Below are 22,717 nucleotides of genomic sequence, written 5' to 3' on the forward strand. Positions count from 1 at the left end.
AAAGTTGAAATTCATTTATTTCTAGGAAAATTATGCAGCAAGGTCAATAAGTTAAAATACATATATTTAAATCTTCTATACCCAGAGATTTGGTTTTGGTCTTCACCACACGAAAGCAGCCCTCTCCCGTAACATGCGGACGCCAAAACGCTGCCATTCTCGCTGATAAATCCACAGCTCCTGTGTGGTATCCAAACACGCCAACACGGCCCCGCCTTTCCATGCGATCAGCCGGGGATCCATGTCCTAAACAAAGATAAATCTATTTAAGTGAAGACAGGCAAGACTTCATCCTTTTCTTCACCTGGGGATGGGCCCCTGCAGAGACAACAGCTGACAAGCCAGTTTTATACATCTGCACTAAACACAACAAAAGACTGGCTGTGGGGTCTACCTCGACAGCAGATTACCTGCCTAACACAGGCAAGGCCCTGGTTTCAATTCTCAGCACTACCATCACCAGAACAAAGAGCAGAGTTCATAAGCACACACTTGTGAACCTTCAACACTGAAGGTGCCATCTTCTCAAATGGGCCCTCGAGGCAGGCACAAAGTACAACTCCAGTAAGTATACCTCCAAGCTCCTGTCCTTCAAAGAAAATGAAACAAAACTCCCAGAAATTGCAGTGAGATTTCATGAAACACAGATACAATTTATTTCTAAATTCCTGGGTTTGTTTCTTTTCAGGACAAAAAGATCCCTGAAGATCTCTGGACCAGGAACCAGAAGCCCCTGCTATGACCAGAGAACAGAAAATAAGGGTTCTGCCTATCAAGGTGAGAGAACCAATCATCTTTTTTTTTTTTTCTTTTTTTCTTTTTGAGACAGGGTCTCCCTGTAGCCCCAGCTGGCCTGGACTTGCTATAGAGACCAGGCTGGCCTTGAACTCACAGAGATCCAGTGCCTCTGCCTCTGGAACGCTGGGATTAAAGGTGTGTGCCACCATGCCCAGCCCCAATCATCTCTTGAGCCACCTGGTATTTTCACAAGGTGAAAGTCAAGTACAGGAGGGACCAGAAAAAGAAATCCAGTTTCAAAACTGGGCATGGTGAGGCACACCTGTAACCCTAGAAATGTGGGAGGTAGATGCAGGACCATTAGGAGTTCAAGGCCAGCCTTAACTACATAGTGAGTTTGCAAGCCAGCCTGGGCCATGAGATCCTGTGTCAAAAAACCAAACCAGGGGCTGGAGAGATAGCTAGCTCAGTGGTTAAGAGCAGTGTTCTTGTGGAGAATCCCAGTTCAGTTCCCATCACCCTTGTGAGGTGTCTCACAACTGCCTTTAACTCCAGCTCGGGGGGATCTGATGCCTTTGGCCTCCAAGGGCACTGTGGTCATTTGTACATAAACACACATATACACATAAACACATAATTAAAATATTTTTTAAATACAGGCTGGAGAGATGGCTCAGCAGTCAAGGGCACTGGCTGGTCTTGCAGAGAACCTGGGTTTGATTCACAGCACCTACATGGTAGCTAACAGTCTATAACTCCAGTTCCAGGAGATCCAATGTCCTCTTCTGGCCTCCATGGGTATTGCATGCACATGGTACACTTATAAATGCAGGCAAAACATTCATATGTATAAAATAAAAATAAACCAAAACAATTAAAAAAAAAACAGGCTGGAGAAGTGGCCCAGAGGCTAAGAGCATATATTGCTCTTGAAAAGGACCTCAGTTCAGTTCCCAGGACCTACATGGTGGCTCACAACCACTTAAAACTCCAGCTCCAGGGGAATCTGACACCTCTAGCTTCTAAAGGAACCTACACTCATGTGCACATACCCACATACCACCCCCCTCACACACAATTACAATAAATCTTGTTTTAAAACCATTATTTTTATTCTATGTGTATGAGTGTATTGCCTGCCTGTATGTAAGTGCACTCATGTCATTAGTAGTTGTCAGCCACCTTGTGGGCGCTGGGAACTAAACCCGGGTCCTCTGCAAAAGTAGCCAGTGCTCTTAACTGCTGAGCCACCTCTCCAGCCCTCTAGTGCAGAGTGCCTGTTCTATTTGTGATCTGCTGCAAGCAATCTTCTACTTCTCCAAGTCCTCTTAACCCTGCTAAGATGTTGTGTCCACATGTATTACATTAGACATAACCAATTCTGGCTTTGTGTACAGTCCAGCCTGCACCAGGAAACAACACACCTTGGGCCTTGTGATCACATCCACGTTTTCAATAGTCCGCCTGAATGAAGGTGGCATTTTGTTGAGGATTCTGTGCTGCAGAAACTCCTGTGCTTTATGAAACATCAAACCGCCTCCCACAACCAGGATGGAGCTGTACATCTTTTTTTTGGTATCGTCAGATGCTGAAAAGACAGTGACATCCCTTCCACTTACCCAACACCATCCAGCCCAAGCCACCACTTTGGTTTAGACAACTCTTAACAGCCTCAAGGATCTCCCCCCAATCCATCCTCAACACCCACATCAAGGGGTGCCCACCTCCCATCTGGCTCTACCTAGGTACAGCACTAAACTCCTGGAGGAGGCCCAAGGATTCCAATATGGTGTAGACTTCCCTAGCACATCTGGGCCACTCGCATTTGAATGCTAATCTTTCACTCACCCCTTACATCTCATGTGGTTCTTCAAGAAAGTCACCTCTACCTCCCTAGAGATGGAAAAAGTCCCTAATAAACTTCCTAATTGGAAGTTCAGTTGCGACCCTTTAGTTCAACTCTACAGCACCTAGCAGAGCTGTAATCTCACCATTTGCGTGGTAATTTATCTTCACCACTAGCACAGACTATATGCCATGTATCTAGGAGGTCAGGAACTGACCGTATCACAATTCCTGTGCTCCCAGAACCTGGCAGAGGAAGGGCAGAGTATATGCTCGAGCTTTTCAGAACACGCTGCACTGCACAACCTAGGCTAAACCAATTTGCTCCTTTACCTCCTTTTACTGCCTCCTGGTACCCCAAGTGCACTTACAACAGCAGTCTATGCTGTGAAGGATGGCCTTATCAAGGCCCAGGGCCTTTCCTTCAAACAGAGAGATGGCAGTTTTCCTGGACATCAATGCAGTGATGGCCTCCTCAGAGTCATTGCCAGCCATCAAACAGTCTCCCTGGGAAGAGCCCAAATCCACCTCCTGGGAATGGAGTCTGTCTGGAAGATCCGAGGACTGGCCACGAAGATCCCCTTCAAATCCAACGGGCTTGGACGCAGACTTTCGGTCAGCAGTAGCTTTCGCAGACTGTGAATCAGTGAAAAGGGAAAGCAGAAGGTAGAGTGATCACAAGACATCCCTTGTGCTCTCCAGCTCGATCCTCCCCTTTCTACTACTGCAGACCACCACACAGCAAGTCACCACAGCGTGTTCACCTACACATTTACTCCCAGATAACCCAGGCCTGCGGGCTGAGGGTTCTCTGACAACTCAGAAGCTGTCTGGGCATGTGGGTGGGACCCAGAATCTTACTGTAACTGAGTGGGTTTTTAAACAGCAATGTCAAAAAAAATAAAAAATAAATGAAAAATAAAAAGGGGAATGTTGCTGGACATTGAGGTGCACACCTTTAATCCCAGCACTTGGGAGGCAGGCTGATCTCTGTGAGTTCGAGGTCAGCCCAGTCTGCATAGTGAGTACCAGGCTAGCTGGAGCTATAGGGAGATCCTGTCTCAAAAAGACCAAAAATAAGTAAATTAAACTGGAATGTCAGTGGAGACAGATATTCCTCCCTGGAAACTTGACTTTTTAAATAGAGCATTTCAGTGGGCTTCATGGGCTAGTGGCTGTTAGGGAATCCTCATTCAGATCCCATCTACTGCCCCCTCCTTGCCTCTGAATAGGAACAAAGACAGACAAGGCATAAAGCCCTGGCCTCTATCATGAGCTATTGATCCTTGATTAGGAAGGAAGAGCTGTAAGTGACGTCCTTAAGCCAGACTCCCCATCATGGGGCTGGTTTTGGCTTTCTGCCTATGGTGCTGCCTTCTGCATTATAAGGAAAATGCTACTAGACAGATACCCAGAAAAAGCTAATGTAATCAATACATGCCAAAAGGCAAGTGTCTTCATTAAATTACATCTATTTTAGAGACAAGGTCTTACTATATAGACTGTGGCTGGCTTGGAACTCACTATGTAGACCAGGCTGGCCTCAAACTCACAGAGATCTACCTGCCTCTGCCTCCTGAGTGCTGAAATAAGCTTTATTAAAAAATTATTTTATTTATTTTTATTTTATGTGTATGAATGTTTTGCCTGCATGTACGTAGTGCACCCATGTCCTGAAGTGCCCTCAGAGGACAGAAAAGAAAGTCAGATCCCCTGGAACTGGAGTTATGGACAACTGTTAGCTACCATGTGGATGCTGGGAACTGAGCCCAGGTCCTTTGCCCTTAACTACTGAGCCATCTCTCCAGCCCCTGAAATTAACTTGTCAACGTGTGGACTGGTGTTCAGAAAACTGAAACTTCTCGGGCAGATCTTGACTCCAGGCTTCATCTACAGCTGTGAACACAGTTCCAGGGTCAGTCTGCTGGGGGCCACACTGACACGAGGATCTACTGGTTCTGGACACACTTTTCCTTTGTGAGAAAACGAGCTCCTCTCACACCAATGCTGCTGCGGACCTGTTCTTGCTTGCTTTGCGTGGCCAGCAGGTAATGCTCATCATGAGGATCCTCAGGATCACCCTGGGATCTGTGCTGCAGAGTCATCATTTTCTGTCCAACAATCCCAAAAGTTGCTGGGTAAAACAATGCCATTGGTGCCTGCGCGTGGAAGGAAAAGAGTGAGTGGAAAGAGAGTCCTGACAAACAGTGGGCACCACGCTGTGTTCCCCCAACAAAACCCACAGAGCAGCTCTTTCATGTCAGATTGGGCAGCGTTCCCTCTGCGGAAAGGGACTTCAGTGCACAACAGACCAGAAAACGGACAACCAATTGGATGAGTGTTGTGACAAGCAAATCTAAAATAAACACCTGCAGCTCACACATGCACATACCCCGCACAGATGCAAATACACATAGCTAAAATATAACAAATCTTAAAAAAAAGATGGGCCCTAGACCTGCTCTAACCCATACTCTAGCAGTGGCTACCATGGTGGCTTGGGGATGTCACCTACAAACACTTAGCTGGCATTCTGACCTCACAGCAATTTCCCACCACCTGCACATTCTCTTTCACTCAACCCAGAGGACTTTCCCTTCCCTCTACCCATGAAGCATATACCATCTGGTTACCTGGAGTTTTTCATCTCCTAACCGAAACTGGTAAAGCAGGGCAGGAGAATCTGGGTGTCGAATCTGAAACTCATGGTCTTGAAGCCCCGAGATGTCCTGATTCCAGGAAAAGATGATGTCAGTAAGAATGTAAGTAAACTTCTCTAATTATACACGAGCCTTGCCATCTTGTAGATGCCACATAAAATGGCTACCCTCCAACTCTGCACCACTTACTGTAGCGACACTAAGTTTGCCAGGACTTAGCCTCGTAACATTTCTGACATCTTTGCCCCCTGCACTTTTTCTTTTCTCTGTTACTTATATACACTGCTATAAATAATTACTCAATAAGCAAATGCCCTCAACAGCTGGAAAATTTAGTCTTTTTAGGCCTCCCAATTTTTGTTTTTGGAGACAGGGTCTCACTATGTAGTACTGGCTAGCATAGAACTTGCTTATGTAGACCAAGCTGGCCTCAAACAAGAGATCGCCTGCCTCTGACTCTTGAGTGCTAGGATTACACCTGATCAAGTCTTTTAGGATTTATAATTATATCATATCACCTAAATAAAGTTTAAAATAAAGTAAAAAACTGACCCATTCTGCATATAGCAATGAAATGACTGATAACTGATAATGAAATACTAATAATTCACACTATTAAGAAAGTACATCAAGCCACATTTAATTAAATGTCTATAACCATCTATTTGCCTGTTATAGTCACTAAACCTCAAGTGTTATCATCACCTTTTAACACAGTGGTCAGATTCCTGAACCTGGGATAACCTTTACCACTCTGACCATACCCAAGAGCCCTTGCAGCTTAAGAGCTTCAACTTCCAGGCTTTATCAACTTAGGCTAATAGAACAGTATGATACTGTTAAATCTGTATCTTTTAAATACCTTACATTTTTCCTGGAGCCAAAAATAATCAACAGTATTAATTCTATTCCTACCTGATCTAAATGACAAAAAGTTTCTTTAAGGTGCTGCAGAAGAAGGCAATCCATTTTATTTGTTAACTGACATTCTCTGTAAGGAAACCCTGCTCGCTGCATGAGCCAGTAAAAACATCGCGACACATCAGAGCCCCCATATGCCAGGCAGAGCCTAGAGTGAAGGGAAAAGGGCAGATGGTTAACCTGTCAGCTAAGAACATACAAAGAGTGTTTCAAGAAATCGCTGTTATAAGAATAGAGGAAAAGGGAAAACTGGGGAGAAGGAACGTGGGAACTCTCGCCAAAACTAGCAGTGGGACTCCTGAAGGCAGCTACGTAGTCCAGGCAGACACACGCTGACTCCTGTTCACTGACACTCAGCATGCTTACCATATGGAGTCTGGCTTTTCACTCACTAGCATATAAAGGGAGCAGGCACAGACAATAACATAAACTCATCAGGAAAAAGGCTTAGATAAAACTACCTAGTGAATGAAGATTTCTGCGATTTGCGATCAATATACACTGTTAGTGGTAGACAGATCCTTCGTTTTCCCTGTAGTCTGAAAACTACAGAATCAGATGACCCTAACAATGGCTAAGCCAGAGGAGCTCATCCTGGGTTCAGAGTGCATGGTATGGTAACTTGGGGTGGAGGCAGCAGACTCGCCTTTCTTGTGCACTACTTGAGTCCTCTTAAACTTATTTCTACTCCTTGAGACTCAAACTACCTAAGGAGGACACAAAGATACTGAGGGTCAGCACATGTTGCAGAGAACATGTAAATACACTACCTGAGCAGGTACACCTGTGTTAGGATGCCTCAGAAAGGACATGAACAGATGGGCTCCTGCGCCAGTGATGAGGTCATGAGGAGACAGGTACCATAAAGCTACTTCTCACTCACTGAACTCCACTGTGATAAGGAAAGCAGACAACTGGAGAATTTAGACCTCAAAAATATTTTCTTCTAGCCAGGCATGGTGGCACACGCCTTTAGTACCAGCAGTCGGGAGGCAGAGGCAGGCAGATCTTTGTGAGTTCAAGGCCAGCCTGATCTACATAAGGAGTTCCAGGCCAGCCAGAGCTATAGGGGAGACCCTGTCTCAAAAAGACCAAAAAAAAAAAAGTTTTCTCTACATGACCTATGACCTACATAAAGCTTTACTGTAAGGTCGTGATTACTTATTCTGTGGCAGACCACAGCAAAGGACTTGGCACTACCTTGTGGACATCCTCTGTGAGGAAGCACAACACATACCTGAATGCTTAGAACTACTATTGTGAGTGCCTGTTATAACGTTCCCTTAGGGCAAGGTCGAGTGTGTGCATTTAGACCTCCTATAGTTTCTATCTCAGGTCTCACTGGACTCCTGTGTAGTTCTTATAAATAAGTTCTGATTCACAATGATTTGAACAACTGTGACATGAGAGGGCCTTACCGAGTGTTCCGATGAGACACCCCGTCTTCCACACAGCATATGCTTGTCTTCTGGTCCCCGACATCTACAATACAGGTGCTGCTTAAGCCACTACCAAAGGTAGCGCACACAGACTCCTGATGGACCACAATCCCTTAAAAAGAAGAAAAGAAAAAGGCAGACACAATCAAATGCACAGTAGCTGACATCAAAAACAAATACAATTCAAGTTAGGAGCCCAGAAATGCTGGGCAAAACTCTCAGCAACACCATCCATTCAGAATGAGATCAGCCCTGTCACTGAGAAAGAACCACCGAAAAGAAGCTTCCCTGGAGCAGACTTACCTGAAAAGCCCATCTTCATCAGTATCATATTCACCAGCTCTTTCACATGCTGTTTATTATAGATATCGGGAATTAACAAGATGCATCTATAATACTAAAAAGAACAACGAAAAGTAGACACGAGCTGTTAACGGCCAAGTCCAGTCAAGTCCAGTCCCACCAAGCCCACCCTTAGGGAGGTGGTCCTCCACAGGAGAACCACCATAGCTACAGGTCCCATGCCAAAGCTCAAATCTCTGTACTATCCTCTTGACTTCAGGGAGGATCAGGAAGAGCTAAAGCTCCCCCCACCCCTTGGAATCACTCCAAATTTGTGAAATGGAAACCTAGAGTTAATATGTCTGAGTACAGTACAAAGAAAAGCACACTAACATAAGCAAGCTTACTGATTTCGGAACAGTAGCGGGACACCAAAGAAACAGTAAGACAGACGGCACCACAGGGAAATTACATAAAGGAAAGGCATCCCACCACCTGGAAGCTGAGGACACTGCAAGGACAATCATCACAAACAACTTGGTGATGTGAACTTTACTGACCATTTACTTAGGACCAGCTAAATTGACTGGGAATCTCAGCTCACCTTTAAATCTTTCAGTGGGATTTCTAAGTATTTTTGTATCGCATGAGACCATATTACTTCAATGTCCGCCAGAACAGCTGTGAGGGAGCCCCCAGGTCCCGGGTGAATATTTAATTGACCTCTTCTGATAGGCCAGTGGATATTGTAACAGTCCAAGGGATTAACATACAAGGCCTGGATAAGGAAAGGAATACACTGTTAAAACTCTTCTCTAAGGGTTTTCTGGATTCTCATCCAAAACTCTAAGGTCAGAAATTAACATTAATACTTTCTGAATGTTCTAGATGCTAAGTGTGGAGCATCTAACAATCCAGGTGGTTCGTGTGAACATCTGGTCTTCAAAAATAGGATCATGGGATGCTAGGAAACAGCTGGACCTTGGTAGCAGAGTCAATTTCAGGAGGAAGAGCAGGATTTTTCCTTTCCTTTCATTCACTGTAAGGAAGTTTCCTACCTCTTCTCCTACCAAATACTCAGGGTGATGGGATGTGTTTGTCCACTTATTTCCAGAACAGTGATCTAAAACTGCAGGTCTCATCTGCTTGTTGTAGGAGCGTGCCTGAAAAGAGAAAATCAGAAAGTTAGTTATATTTATACAAGGCACGGGCAATGCAAGAGCCCCCTTTGCTTCTCTCCTGGAGCAAAGAGTGGCAAACTCTCAGCATTAATCCAAGATAGAAGACAAAAATACTCTTAACTGTTCTCCCTCCCCCCCCCGCTTTCATTTCTTCTTGGAAATTCCACCTTGTATTTGCATAATGACTTAGGGAGAACAGATGTCATAATATTTCAATGACAGGCCATATATACAGTCATGGTCCTGAAGACTCTGAAGGAGCCGAAACAGCCTGATCACCTACCCATATGACACATCACTAGTTTGTGGTGATGCCAGTGTAACAAACCTACTACGCTGATAGGCAGTCAATAGCAGAGCACATACAATTACATACATTATATATGACGCTGACGTAAACAAGTATGTCACTGGTTTCTATGCACTACAGTTTTTATTGTTGGAGATATATTCCTTCTGTTTACAAATCTTTAAGATGCTGGGCATGTGGCACACGCCTTTAATCCCAACACTCAGGGGCAGAGGCAGGTGATCTCTGTGAGATCAAGGTGAGACTGGTCTACATAGTGAGTTCCAGGCCAGTTAGAGCTGCAGGGAGACCCTGTCTCAAAAAAAAGGGAAGAAAACAGCCAGGCATGATAGTGCACACTTTCAGCAGGGGAAGGGAGGAAGGTGTTAAAAAAGAATGAATTAAAGTTAAAAAAATTGGTCCATCTCCTGCATGCTAAAGGCAGGTGTGTGCCCCTGTCTGGCAGCCAAGGAGGCCCCACACAACGTCAATGTCCTGACAGAGCTGAGGTCAACATCTGTCAGATGTTCCGACAGGTACGGCACAGGGGGAGAGGCCAGGACCAGCCTGGGTCCCTCTCTTAGGGGCTGAGCGGGATGGTGAGTGACAGCGACTCAAAAACCACACCGAGTCGGGAGTCTTGTCGAGGCAGGAACTCACTTTATTGCGTCAGGCATCAACTTATATAGTTTAAGCAAAAGGGGTGTGGAAAAGGGGGTGGGTATAGGAATGTGTCATCTGGGGCGAAGACTGTGGGCCACTGGGAATTTATTACACCAGTTGTTACTGGGCAGAGGCAATCTTAGATAGGGCACTGCTGAATCTCCTCCACATGGAAGTGACAGGCCAGAGACAGGTTGCTAAACTTTAGCCTGGCTTAGGAAATTATATTAGGCCTCATTTTTCTCCATGCCATGTGTATGAGGGTCCCGAAGGCCCAACAAACATCAAATCTGAAATACTGAAAGTAGATACAGGCTACTTCTGCAAGGCAGACAACTAAGTACGCTGCTGTGGGTGAGGGTGTTCTTGGTAAAACACATCTTCTGATACCAACAGATTACCATCTGAGTATGTAGCAACTGCTTCTGACATCTGTACATGGTCACAGTTTTGACTGGTAGAGCCAATATTCTTGGACTTTTTGGTACTCTAGGGCAGATGATGACAGCTGAGCTGCCCACTCACAGCTATTTATCACCTGTTCTTCTGTAATCTCTCCAAGCTCATGTGAAAATGGAAAAGAAAAGTGACTGTTCATTACTGTCCAAAGACTCCTATCTTGCTTGTTCCCAACATGATCTCAGACATGATCGTTTACTGTTGAGAAATATGTTCAAAAGCCCAGCACTCCAAAGACTACTGAACAACTGGCTTATGATCTGAAGGCTGTGTGCCCCGCCATCACATAGAAATGGCTAAAGAATGTGTCGGATGAAGAAATACTGGCCTCTTGACTCCAAGAAGAGTCGCGGTTGTGTGCTGCTATGAACATCTCTCCGGGGCCTTCCTGTACAGCTCATGCTGTCATCATACCAAAACAAGGTTTAAATCAAACCAAATATAAAATTTACAATTCATTTCTGGGGCTAAGTAGAGGTCAGTGGTAAAGCATCTGTGCAGCATGCCCTGGGTTCAATCCCCAGTACAATGCAAGGAAAAAAGAGGAAGAACTGAAATTTGTTTCTATAGTAGTGACCAATTTCTGAACCTACCCAAATATACTCCTGCAGACTAAGGTCCAGAGGTCTGCCCTCCCCAGTTTGGCCCCTACTACTAGTTAATTTTGAGCAGCTGTGTGTTATCAGAAAAATGACCATAACTAATTTTTATCTTCCTATTTTAATTTTTTCTGCTGTTTTGCTTTTTTAAAGCCAAGTGTGATAGCGGTAACCAATCACATTTAAGAGCAATCTGAAAGTTGGGTGTGGTGGTGCATGCCTTTAATCCCAGCACTCCAGAGGCAGAAGCAGGTGAATGTCTGTAAATTCCAGGCCAGCTGGGGCTACAGGGAAACCCTACCTCAAAAAAAAAAAAAGGAGTAATCTGAGACAATCTGTGTTTGTGCTTTGGTTTGTTTTCTGTTTTTCTCTTTATAGGGAAAGGTGTTTTTTAGGTGGTGGTTTTTTTTGTTTTTTTTTTTAATTAACTACTGGACAGCTCTCAAGAGAGGACAGTGGATTAACGCCACATTCCACTTCCTGGATGTACTTTGGACATTGCGTTGCCCACCTGATGCTGGGGTATTGTAAACGCCTCATTTAATAACATACTTCTTTTAAAGTTTCCTCCACTGTCAGTACATCCATTATTTGATGAAACACGTTATGATTGGGTAGAAGCTGTCCTACCCTCCCCGTCCTCTTTTGCCTATAATTAAAGTAATAATCTTTGCCCTGTCATCCACTGTCTTATATCCTTAGCATAGATTTACAGTTCGGGAGTTTGGGATATTTCTAGGACCTGGCTGAAAACCCAGCACACAGAGGAACTCTGAGCACTGGTGCCAGAAGACAGAGGAAGCCTGGCGTCCTCTTTTAGGTTCTGATGACACAGCTTGCTTCACTAAGAAGCTTAGAGTAGCTGGGCGTGGTGGCACACACCTTTAATCCCAGCACTCAGTAGGCAGAAGCAGGCGGATCTCTGTGAGATCAAGGCCAGCCTGGTCTACATAGTGAGTCCCAGGCAACAACAACAAGAAACAAAGAAAATAAAAAGGTGAGGGCAGGACAAGTAGAGGCGAGGGAGAATACTTAGCAACGTGGAGACCAGTCAGGGGACTTCTGTGTTTCTGCCATACACATAAGGAACCTCTGAACAACTAGCTAAAGCTCTCCAGTTTAATAAAAATCACAGCAAGACTCTTATTACTCTTTATAAGTGTTAACAGTGGCTGTTAACAGATTACTTTTCTTGTAATTTACAATTTCTAAAATGCATAGGTAATCTTGTCTAACGTCCCCAAATCTTAACTCCTGTAGATTCATTAATGCTGAACCAATCCTTTTTCATGTTTCTTTTTTTTTTTTGCCTTTTTGAAGCAGGGTCTCCCTTTAGCCCCAGCTGTCCTGGAACCCACTGTGTAGACCAGGTTGGCCTTGAACTCACAGAGATCCACCTGCCTCTGTCTCCCAAGTGCTGGGACTACAGGTGTGCGCCACCACACCTGGCTGCATATGCATTCTTTTCAAACGTCCCAAACAAAACCCTTTATCAAAAAGGAAAAAAATTCAAACACTAAGTTTGTAAAGTAAAAAAGGTATAGTAAGTCAGAATTAAACTTTTATTGAAGACATTTTAAAAATACATGCAGTGGGGCTGGAGAAATGGCTCACTGGTTAAGAGCATGGGCTGCTCCTGCAGAAGACCCAGGTTAGATTCCCAGCACCCACATATTGGCTAACAACTGTCCTAACTCCAGTTCCAGGGAATCATCTTCTGACCTCCATGGGTATTATAGGACAAGACTGTACTTACACACATGCAGGTAATACACTCATACACATAAAATAGAAATAATAAATATCTTTAAAAAACACATGTAGTGTCCTAAGTGTGCCATGACCACAAAGTCCGCAGCAGTCACACTCACCACTCCTTTACCGACTCACCCAGGGCAACTTCCAGACATGGAGATCCATTTGTGAGAAGTGCCCTAGTTGTACAACATTTCTAATCTCTTATACTGTAGCTTTACCGTATTTTTTTTTTCCCCCTTTTTGAGACAGGGTCTTCCTGTAGCCCCAGCTGTCCTGGAACTCACAGAGATCTACTTGCCTCTGCTAGGGCTAAAGGCTTGCATCACCACGCCCAACCTTTACTGTATTTTTTTTTTCTTTTTTAATGTGCATGAGTGTATTGCCTGCATGTATGTGAGTGTACCTGTGTCGTGCAATGCAGCAGAGGTCTGAAGAGGGCTTCAAATTCCCCTGGAACTGGAGTTAAGGACAGTTCGTAGCCACCATGTGGGTGCTAGGAATTGAACCCAGGTCCTCTGTAAGAGCAGTCAGTGCTCTTAACCACTGAGCCATCTCTCCAGCCCCTACTGTATTTTTTTTAATGCTACATACATAGACAGCTTTGTGGTACACCTGCCTGCAGTACTCAGAATCGTAGCTGTACTATGGACGTTTGAAGCCTGGAGTTACAGGCTGCACCAGAGCCTAGGAATGCAGAAGATAACACTCCCCAGTCTTCTGTCACAGACCCCACTGTTTGTACAACAAATTCTCCTGACACTGTATTTCTTGGAACATGTTCCATTGTTATATAATGCATGACTATACACTACAACACAGGTGGGACAGTAACCAATCTGAAGGAAAAGTTGACTGCACCTGTTCTGGTGACACAGGAATTCGTCTTGTACCATTTGACATCTTTTTAGACCATATTGCCTGGTCTACCATTTTAAGGCCATTTTGTCTTTGTTCATTACTTTCAGGTTTCTGGGGAGGGAAAAAAGAAAAATGATCAGTACAAAAAATTTAATGGAAAGAGAAAGCAACATGGCATGCTACTAATTGAATTTGTCATTCGCTAATACTCTCGTCAACAAATAGCATTTCCTTAATCTTTGTCAGACACTGGAATCCTAAGAATTCCAGGTTGTAATCCAAGTACTAGAGAGGTTGAGATAGGAGGATCTGGAGGTTAGGGCCAGCCTGGACTACAAGGGGAGAGCCTATTTCAAAAAAAGAAAAACAATATAAAACCCCCCAAACAAAACACACACACACACACACACACACACACACACACACACACACAGAACAAAGAATTCTGATTAAGGCTGGGAAGCAGCTAAGAGGTAGAGTGATTGCCTAGTGTGCTAAGGGCACCGGTTACTTTTCTGAGGACCCAGGTTGAGCTCCCAGCATCCACTAGGCAGCTAACAACTGTCTGGAACTCCAGTTCCAGGGGAATCCAATGCCCTCTTCTGGCCTCCAACAATATTGCATGCACAAGTGCACTTAACATACATGGAAGCAAAATACTCACACACATTCAATAAAAATAAATTTTAAAACCCTATGACCTCAAAAACATGGCTTTTCCTGCATCCACTGATAGACCTTGAACAATCTGTGGTAGTTCTGCTCTGCACCAGGATCAAAAGACAATACTCCCTGTCTGTTCTTGTGGCAGTCCAGACTGAATTAGAGAGTATGTCTACCGGAGGAATGCTCAAATTGGGAAAAGGTCTTGTTTTACAGTAACACACTGAACATTTCCTTTGGCTTTATTACCCATCACCCTAAGTGGCCGTGCTTGTTGTCCACACAGCTTACAAGCAAATGGGACTGATGTCATTTTGAGTTCTTGTTTGTTTGTTTGTTTGTTTTGGTCTTTTTGAGACAGGGTCTTCCTGTAGCCCCAGCTGTCCTGGAACTCACTATGTGGACCAGGCTGGCCTCGAACTCACAGAGATCCGCCTGCCTCTGCCTCCCGAGTGCTGGGATTAAAGGCGTGCGCCACCATGCCCAGCCATTTTGAGTTTTTTTATTTTGAGCATGATTCATCTGGAGTTGGAGGCACTGTTTTTAAGAAAAAACATGTCAGGTTGTCTAGAAATAAACTGCATTTACATTCACCAAAAACAGTGCCTCTTGACTGATATAAAATTTTCACTGCACTATTCAAATTATATTTAAAAAACATTCTTCATACATCTATATAATGTTCATGTTTATAATTCTGTAACAATGTTATATGACTGCCAGAGTGAAAAAAATCCAGTCCCCATATCTATCTCTCCACTCTCTCTCTCTCTCTCTCTATATTTCGCCCCCCCCAAGACAGGGTCTCACTGTATAGCCCTAGCTGGCCTGGTACTTGATATGCAGACCAGGCTAGCCTCAAACTTAGAATCTGCCTGCCTCTGCCTCCCAAGTGCTAGGATCAAAGGTGTACACCACCATGCCCGGCCCATTTTATGTATTCTTGATTAATCCACAAGTATTCAGTTGCTGGGCATGGTGGCGCACACCTTTGATCCCAGCACTTTGGAGGCAGGGCAGGCAGTTCTGAGAGTTCACAGCCAGCCTGGTCTACATGGTGAGTTCCAAGCCAGCCCCTTGACAGGGAGACCCTGTCTCAGAAAAAAAAAAAAAAAAAAGCCAGGTATGGTGACTTTAATTCCAGCACTGAGGCAGCAGAAGGCAGGCAGATCTCTGTCACAGAGATTAAGGCTGGCCTGGTCTACATAGTGAGGTCCACACCAGCTGTGGCTACCGGGAGACCCCACCTCAAAAGACCAAAAATAAATGACTGTTGACTTAAAACCTGAGAGCTTGAAACTGATTATGCTGTCTCTTTCATCCACACCGATGCACTCCACCCGACCGCAAGGAGAAGGGAGGCTGGAAGGCTCTGAAAGCTAACAAATCCTTTAACACTGGAGAAACCTAGGAAGTGCTGCAGACACGGCTCAGCAGTAAGAGCTACCTGCCATTCTCACAGAGGCCCTGGCCTCCACAGGCACTGCACACAGAGTGCGCTTACATACTTGCAGGTAAAACACTCATCCGCGTCAAATATTTTTAAAAGATTTCGAGGTCCAAGACTGCACAAACAGTAAATAAGTGTGGGGGGAGGGAAGACTCTTTGGTGGAGCTGCCTGAATACTGAGCAGGAGGATCAAAGGACACACAGTTTTCTTTTGTTGAATCATCATCATCACGCTGGGGTGGGCTTCTCAATGATGCAATTACCTGAGTCATTCACGATCCTGTGAGTAATTCTGATAACCTCATTGGTTCACCACAAAAGACGGGTGGGAACAGTTCTTTGGTCATCAGAACCCTACCCTGGGGTTCTCATAACAGACTGGGATGCATTAGAGATTTAACACCTATCACTCACACACACACACACACACACACACACACAAATTCCAGTAACTGCCATCTGCAAAATAAAATGAGTGAATGCTTCCTACAAAGAAATATTTTTTTTGCCTTTAAATTATGGCTTGATCTAAGAATATAAAAATCGCTTATTATATCAATTCAATTTGCAAACAGATTGGAAATATGAGTTTGATTTAAGCTATATGTAAGAAAATATGGTTGTCAGAAAAGATTTGAATATATCATTTTATGTGAATAAAAATTCTGTATCTTTCATTAAAGATCACCTTTATCAACATCTAATTAATCCTGAAGGGTTTAAAAACAAGTGGTCTTACTGTTATAATTCTTCCAAATCTAAATTGATAGTTACAACAACTGGTGTTAACTGTCATCTTGATACAATCACCTGGGAAGAGTTTCAAGGAGGGACTGTCTAGATCAGGCTGGCCTATGGGTCTATCGTGGAGGATGGTCTTGATTACAGTAACTGAGGGGTGGCATCATTCCCTAGGCAAGGGATCCAGAACTCTGTAAGAGTGGAGGAAGTGAGCAGAGCACAAGGGAGCACACATTTGTTCTTCCATTCCTACAAGGCCCTTGACTGTGATGGGAGGAGCTGGAGGTCCCCGCAACCTTACCTAACCCCCTATGATGGACTACCACCTGAATCTGCAAAACAGATAAACCCTTTCTGCCCTAAATTGCTTTTGTCAGAGTAGTTTATCACAGCAACAGGGAATGAAACTAGCTCTGATGAAAAATTATACTTGCAACCCTCAATGAGGTTATTATTTTAAAACATACATAAAGTTCTGACAATTTTTGTTGAAGATTCCCATGCACACGTGGGTGTGTAAGCCTGCCCCAGGAAAAGGCTGGCTTCCCAGCTCCTCCTCCTGACTCACGTTTAGGCCTTCCCTCAGGAGCCAGCTGTCCCTGTACGAAGGCTGCCCCTGCTGCTTGTGTCTTCGGGCAATGACGTGAGGAACGCCGGCAGGAAGGGTATCTGTGGCACGACCAATCCTTAACGTCGTTGAACCCGGATGGATGACAACGATGAAGTTGCTCTGGATTTGCTGCAGACATAAAAACCAAATGTGAGTTTAGTAACACACGGGTAACAAGTTAACTTACATAGAGGTAACAAATTACACCAAGGTTCCTGTAATGACACTTGTACTTTGGTCCTCTCTTGAGCTGAGTCACAGTACATACCTCAACACAGCTTTTGTAAATAAAGTTGTCCAGTACAAATTACTAATTGTTGAGCATTTATATACCAGACAGTATCTCTACCATCAGAAAAGCTTCTGTTCACTAAGAAAACAGTTAAGAACTGGGTGTGGTGGCACATGCCTCTAATCCCAGCACTCAGGAAGCAGAGGCAGGCAGATCCAGACCAGCCTGGTCTATAAAGGGAGTTACCAGCTGGGAGTACAAGACCATGTGTACCTAGGACATGTGAATGGAGAAGAAAGACCCTAAGCCTTCACCACAAATTTTCAGATTCAGATGCTCCAGGGAGAGGGCCAATGGGTCAGCAAACTGAAAATGTTACTGAGGTGACTATCACTCAGTTTAGTCAAAGGGGGCCAGAGAAGAAAATAATGCAGGGACAGAATTATTACTTCACGATGTTAGAAACTAAGGTTTGCTATGTCATCCACTTCAGAATGTTCATCATCTCTTTTTTGGTCACTTGTTTTGTTTTGGTTTTTTAATATTATTTTACTTTATTTTATATGTATGAGTGTGTATGTATATAAGTGCACCATGTGTTGTGCAATGCCCATAGAAACCAGAAGGGGGCATCAGATCCCTTAGAACTGGAGTTACAGACAGTTGTTAGCTGCCATGTGGGTGCTGGGAACCAAACCTGGGTCATCTGCAAGAGCAGCCAGTGCTCTTAACTGCTGAGCCATCTCTCCATCCCCTTGGTCGCTTGTTTTTAAAGTATACATACTGCTGCTGGTCCAGCTTACAAAGCCAGAGCTCAGAATTCTGCCTTAGTGAATCAAAGGAAGATAATGCACAAGCAGCACAGATCCAGACCAGGGAAGTGATGACCTGACCCCGGACCGGGAGCTTCGCTTTCATATGAAAATCAGTTGAAGTCTGTAATTCTCATGGAGAGAATACAGAATCACTTCGGAAACTTCTGACCCCAAAATTAAAGGCACCAAGAGTTTCAATAGGGAGTGAGAGGCAGAGGGACTTTGGCAACACCTTTGAAAACAGAGAATCTGGGCAGTTTAGCAGTTAAGTACACATACCGCTCTTACAGAAGACCTAAGTTCTGTTCCCAGCACCCATGTCAAGCAGCTTACAACTGCCTTAACCATAGCTCTGACATCCTCTTCTGGACTCCCTGTGCACCTGCATTCATACATGCACATACCTACACCTACACCCACACACACAATTGAAGTAAATCTTTTTTTTTTAAAGTTTCTATTTAAAAAGAAAACTTCTGGAACTTTCTCTACCCTGTCCTAGCTACATGTCGTCATCCTCCTCCTCCTCCCCCTCCTCCTCCTCCTCTTCTTTTTTTTTTTTTTTGTCTTTTTGAGAGGGTCTCCTTTGTAGCCTCAGATGGCCTGGCACTCACTATATAGACCAGGCTAGCCTTGAACTCACAGAGATCCACCTGCCTCTGCCTCCAGAGTACTGAGATTAAAGGCATACACCACCATCACCACCATGCCAGGCAACATGTCTTCTTTTAAAACATTTCTATGGCTCACAAATATGCCCAGAACTTCCTCAATCAAGACCTTGCCCTACTCTAGAACTATTTCCTTTTCAGTCTATTTAATCTTCTAAATCCAGTTTTTTGGTTGTTTGGGGGTTTTCTTGAGACAGTGTCTTATGTATAGCCAAAGCTGCACTAAAATTTGCAAATTCCCTATCTCTACTTCCCAAGTCTCAAGCACTGGGATTACAGGCATGAGCCACTATCCCAGCTTCAATTCAGACTTCTGTTGATTTCTAAACTTGCTGGCCCTGGAGCCTCCAGACATACAACTCTTGGTCTGCAGTGTTCTTATTACCTATGCGAGGACTGAGAAGTCACCAAGCAAATAAAGTACAAGTGTCATAGAGGGTATGGAAAACCAAAGGGTATGATACAACTGACTCTTCAGTTGCTTGAATGGCTGAGAGCCAAGATTCTCAGATCTGGCTATACATTCAGACCACCACTTCCATGCTCTGGATGAAGTTCCAACCTTATCAAGTTCTTATGCAGATGGCAGAGCTGACCATGTTGCTTGGATGTGGCCACAGGAGAGAATGGGAACTCCTGACATACAGGCATGTTGTTCAACCTGCAGCCCAACACAAAATCACAAGCTTACCTAAAACACTTCAAGGTGTCTCGCGTTTTTGAGTTAGGGTCTCATTATGTATCCTTCGCTGACCTGGAACTTGCTATGTAGACCAGACTGGCCTTGAACTCTTAAGAGATCAGCTTGAGTGCTGGGATTAAAGGCGTGCTCCATCATGCTGTTTTGTTCTGTAATTCAGTTATGTGGATCTCAAGTGTAAACTCTGTAGATGACTTTGCATCATAATGTCAAAAGTCTGGACACTGGGATTGGAGAGATGGCTCAGCAGTTAAGAGCTGTTCAGTTGAACCTGACCCAGGTTCAGTTCTCAGCACCCACATGGCAGCTAATAAGCAGCCATAACACCAGTTCTAGAGGATCTAATTGCCCTCTTCTGGCCTCCAGCAGGCACTGCACTCATGTAATGCACTTGCATGCATGCAAGCAAAACACCAACATATATAAAATTAGGGGCTGGAGAGATGGATGCACTGGCTGTTCTTGCAGAAGACCCGGGTTTGAATCCCAGCACCCACATGGCAGCTAACAACTGTCCATAACTCTAGTTCCAGGGGATCTGACAGCCTCTTCTGTCGTCCTTGAGGCATTGCACAACACAGGTGCACTTACCTACATGCAGGCAATACACAAATACATGTAAAATAAAAATAATCAAATATTTTTTTTAATAATTCTTTTTTAAAGTTGGGTATGCCTGTGTGTCAAGAGTTGGCATTTCCTTCCACAGTTCTCCGTGACCTTCAGTGGAGAGACTAGGATACGGCTACTGAGATCTACAGTCTTCTTTATCAAATGCAGACACGGCTATGTCTCTCTCTAGCCAGCTTTCCACCAGCCTCACATACTCTCTAGGCCCAAGTCTCTCCCAAGCAGTTCTCCCTCCCAGAACCTCCTCCATTAATATCTTGCCTAACTGTCTAGCCTCACTCTCCATTTGTACCCTCCCTGGTATTTCTGCTCTCTACCTGGATGTCTTTATATTTATTTTTATTTATTTTGGTCCCTCTGAGACAGTCTCCCTGTAGCCCCAGGCCTGGAACTACCTTTGTAGATCAGGCTGGCCTTGAACTCACAAAGATCCACCTGCCTCTGCCTCCTGAGTGCTGGGATTAAAGGCCAGGGCTGGAGGCAGTACATTCTTTATAAGTCCAACACCTCTTTAAGGTCCTCTGAACTGGGTTATCCCACACCACACTGCATTTTACAGCAGCCCCACCAGTTACACTGAAGAGGGCTCAGAGATGGCCCACTTGAAACCCTGAGTACTTAATGGCTCTTTATGTGTTCTAGGAATTGTGCAACGTCCGGGGCAATTTTCCTAGGGGAATGTTGTTTTAAAGGGCCTGTCTTTAATCCCAGCACTCGGGAGGCAAGCTGATCTCTAGATCTCTGTGAGTTCATGGGGGGCCTGGTCTACATAAAACATTGTTTCATCAGTAAGGACTTGGGAATCTGTGTATGTACATGTGCCGTGCTACAGCAAATCATTTTTTCAGGATAAGTCTCACTTAAACATGTTCTAATTTTTAAAAAATTATTTTATTTTTTTATTTTATGCGTACGTGTGTATTGCCCACATGTGTGTGAGTGCACCGGTATCATGCAATGCCGCGGAGGTCAGAAGAGGGCTTCGGATTCCCCTGGAACTGGAGTTAAGGATGGTTCATAGTCGCCACGTGGGTGCTGGGAATCGAACTCTGGTCCTCTGCAAGAGCAGTCAGTGCTCTTAACCGCTGAGCCGTCTCTCCAGCCCCACCTGTTCTATTTTGGACAGAGGAGCTCTTAGTGTCTATTCAAGAGAAAAGCTATCTTTTCCTTGCTTTCAGAAGGGAAATGACTTCCATTGAGATCTGCTAACAAAGGAACAAGCCAAACCTCTAACCATCCCTGAACACATGCCTGCTGACCTTCCCTGTGGGCCAGGCTGGTGCTAACTCATGACCCCATGACCCTGCGATCACTGACACCCTCCAGCAACTTGGGAGACCTGTGAGGGGCCAGGGCTCACAACTGGCGCATGCGCACTGCGACAACGCGGACATCCGCGCACACCCTCACACCCTCACACCCTCCGGACTGAGCGCCGCTCCGGGCAACGACCATAGACTCCGGACTGGCCTGCTAGGGGAGGACCCCCGAATCCTCCCAGACACGCCCGGCCTCCAGGCTCCGCCAACCGCGGAGGGCCAAGGCTAGCCCTAGCCGCGCGTCTGACCGAGACCCGCCCCCGGAACCTCACCTCCTGCAGAGATTCCGGCACCAGCGCAGGCACGATGGGCCGCTTCACGCCGCGCTGCTCCTTCTCCTTCTCCCCACCCTTCTCCTTCCCGTTCTCCGCCTCCCCCTTCTCGGCCTGGGTCATCTCGGTCAACGCCGACCACCACCAGCCTTAAGGTTCACGGCCACCGCCCGCGCAGAACAGCCACCGCGCAGGCGCAGCCCTTCCTGGCCTGCCCACAACCAAGATGGCCGCCACTACCGTCGCCCCTAGAGGATTCTGGGAGAGAGGGAATGTCTGTGTTGGTGCCTATGAATGGGATTTGTTGATTGTTGGCTGTACTTAGTTCTCACTGTAGCTCTCCAGCTGCGTTAACAGTTTGGGGTTTCTTCTTGTTGATTTTGCTGGTGGTGGAGATTGAACCCAGGGCCTTATGAATAAGCACCGTTTGCCCAGAGTAATCCAGTTCTTTGAGGGCTCTACGTGGGTCTGATAATAGACCCATTGTGAATTCGTTCTCACAGGTATCTTCAGGCTTTGTTCTTAACAGTTATCTGGTCCTGCTCAGTCTGGCCTCTGATATTGGAGTTCTCAGGTCTCTTGACACATTCCTTGGGTAACTTCCTTCAGTTTTATGGCTTTCCCCCAAAGATTCCCAAATATTTATTTCCAGTTTGGGTCTGGTCCTGAGATGGAGGCTTATAACCAGCTACTTGTTTGATAGCTCCACTAAGGTTTCTACAAGGCATTGTAAATTTAAATATATTAAAACGCCGGGTGTGGTGGTGCACGCCTTTAATCCCAACTCTTGGGAGGCAGAGGCAGGGGGATCTTTGTGAGTTCGAGGCCAGCCTGGTCTACATAGTGAGTTCCAGGACAGCTAGGGCTACAAGGAGACCCTGTCTCAAAAAAGACACACACACACACACACACACACACACAC

General features: G+C 45.0%; 1 protein-coding gene and 1 pseudogene across 1 annotated transcript; one reads left to right on the plus strand and one right to left on the minus strand.

Annotated features, from left to right (window-relative positions):
• Positions 1 to 22,034, minus strand: Actr8 (actin related protein 8). Its single transcript, XM_008851831.2, has 13 exons — positions 21,796 to 22,034; positions 17,115 to 17,285; positions 13,693 to 13,803; positions 8,944 to 9,048; positions 8,490 to 8,663; positions 7,907 to 8,000; positions 7,583 to 7,715; positions 6,159 to 6,312; positions 5,217 to 5,312; positions 4,602 to 4,742; positions 2,955 to 3,219; positions 2,163 to 2,326; positions 1 to 246 (listed from the first exon to the last, which is right to left on the minus strand). The coding sequence occupies exons 1-13, from the start codon at positions 21,916 to 21,918 to the stop codon at positions 103 to 105; spliced, it is 1,875 nt and encodes a 624-aa protein (XP_008850053.1). The 5' UTR covers positions 21,919 to 22,034; the 3' UTR covers positions 1 to 102.
• On the plus strand, positions 14,413 to 14,529 carry LOC115067482 (annotated as a pseudogene).
• Positions 22,035 to 22,717: the final 683 nt, after the last annotated feature.

Source organism: Nannospalax galili, unplaced genomic scaffold (assembly GCF_000622305.1).
Source record: "Nannospalax galili isolate Female #2095 unplaced genomic scaffold, S.galili_v1.0 scaffold485, whole genome shotgun sequence".
In the NCBI taxonomy this organism is placed as follows: domain Eukaryota; kingdom Metazoa; phylum Chordata; class Mammalia; order Rodentia; family Spalacidae; genus Nannospalax; species Nannospalax galili.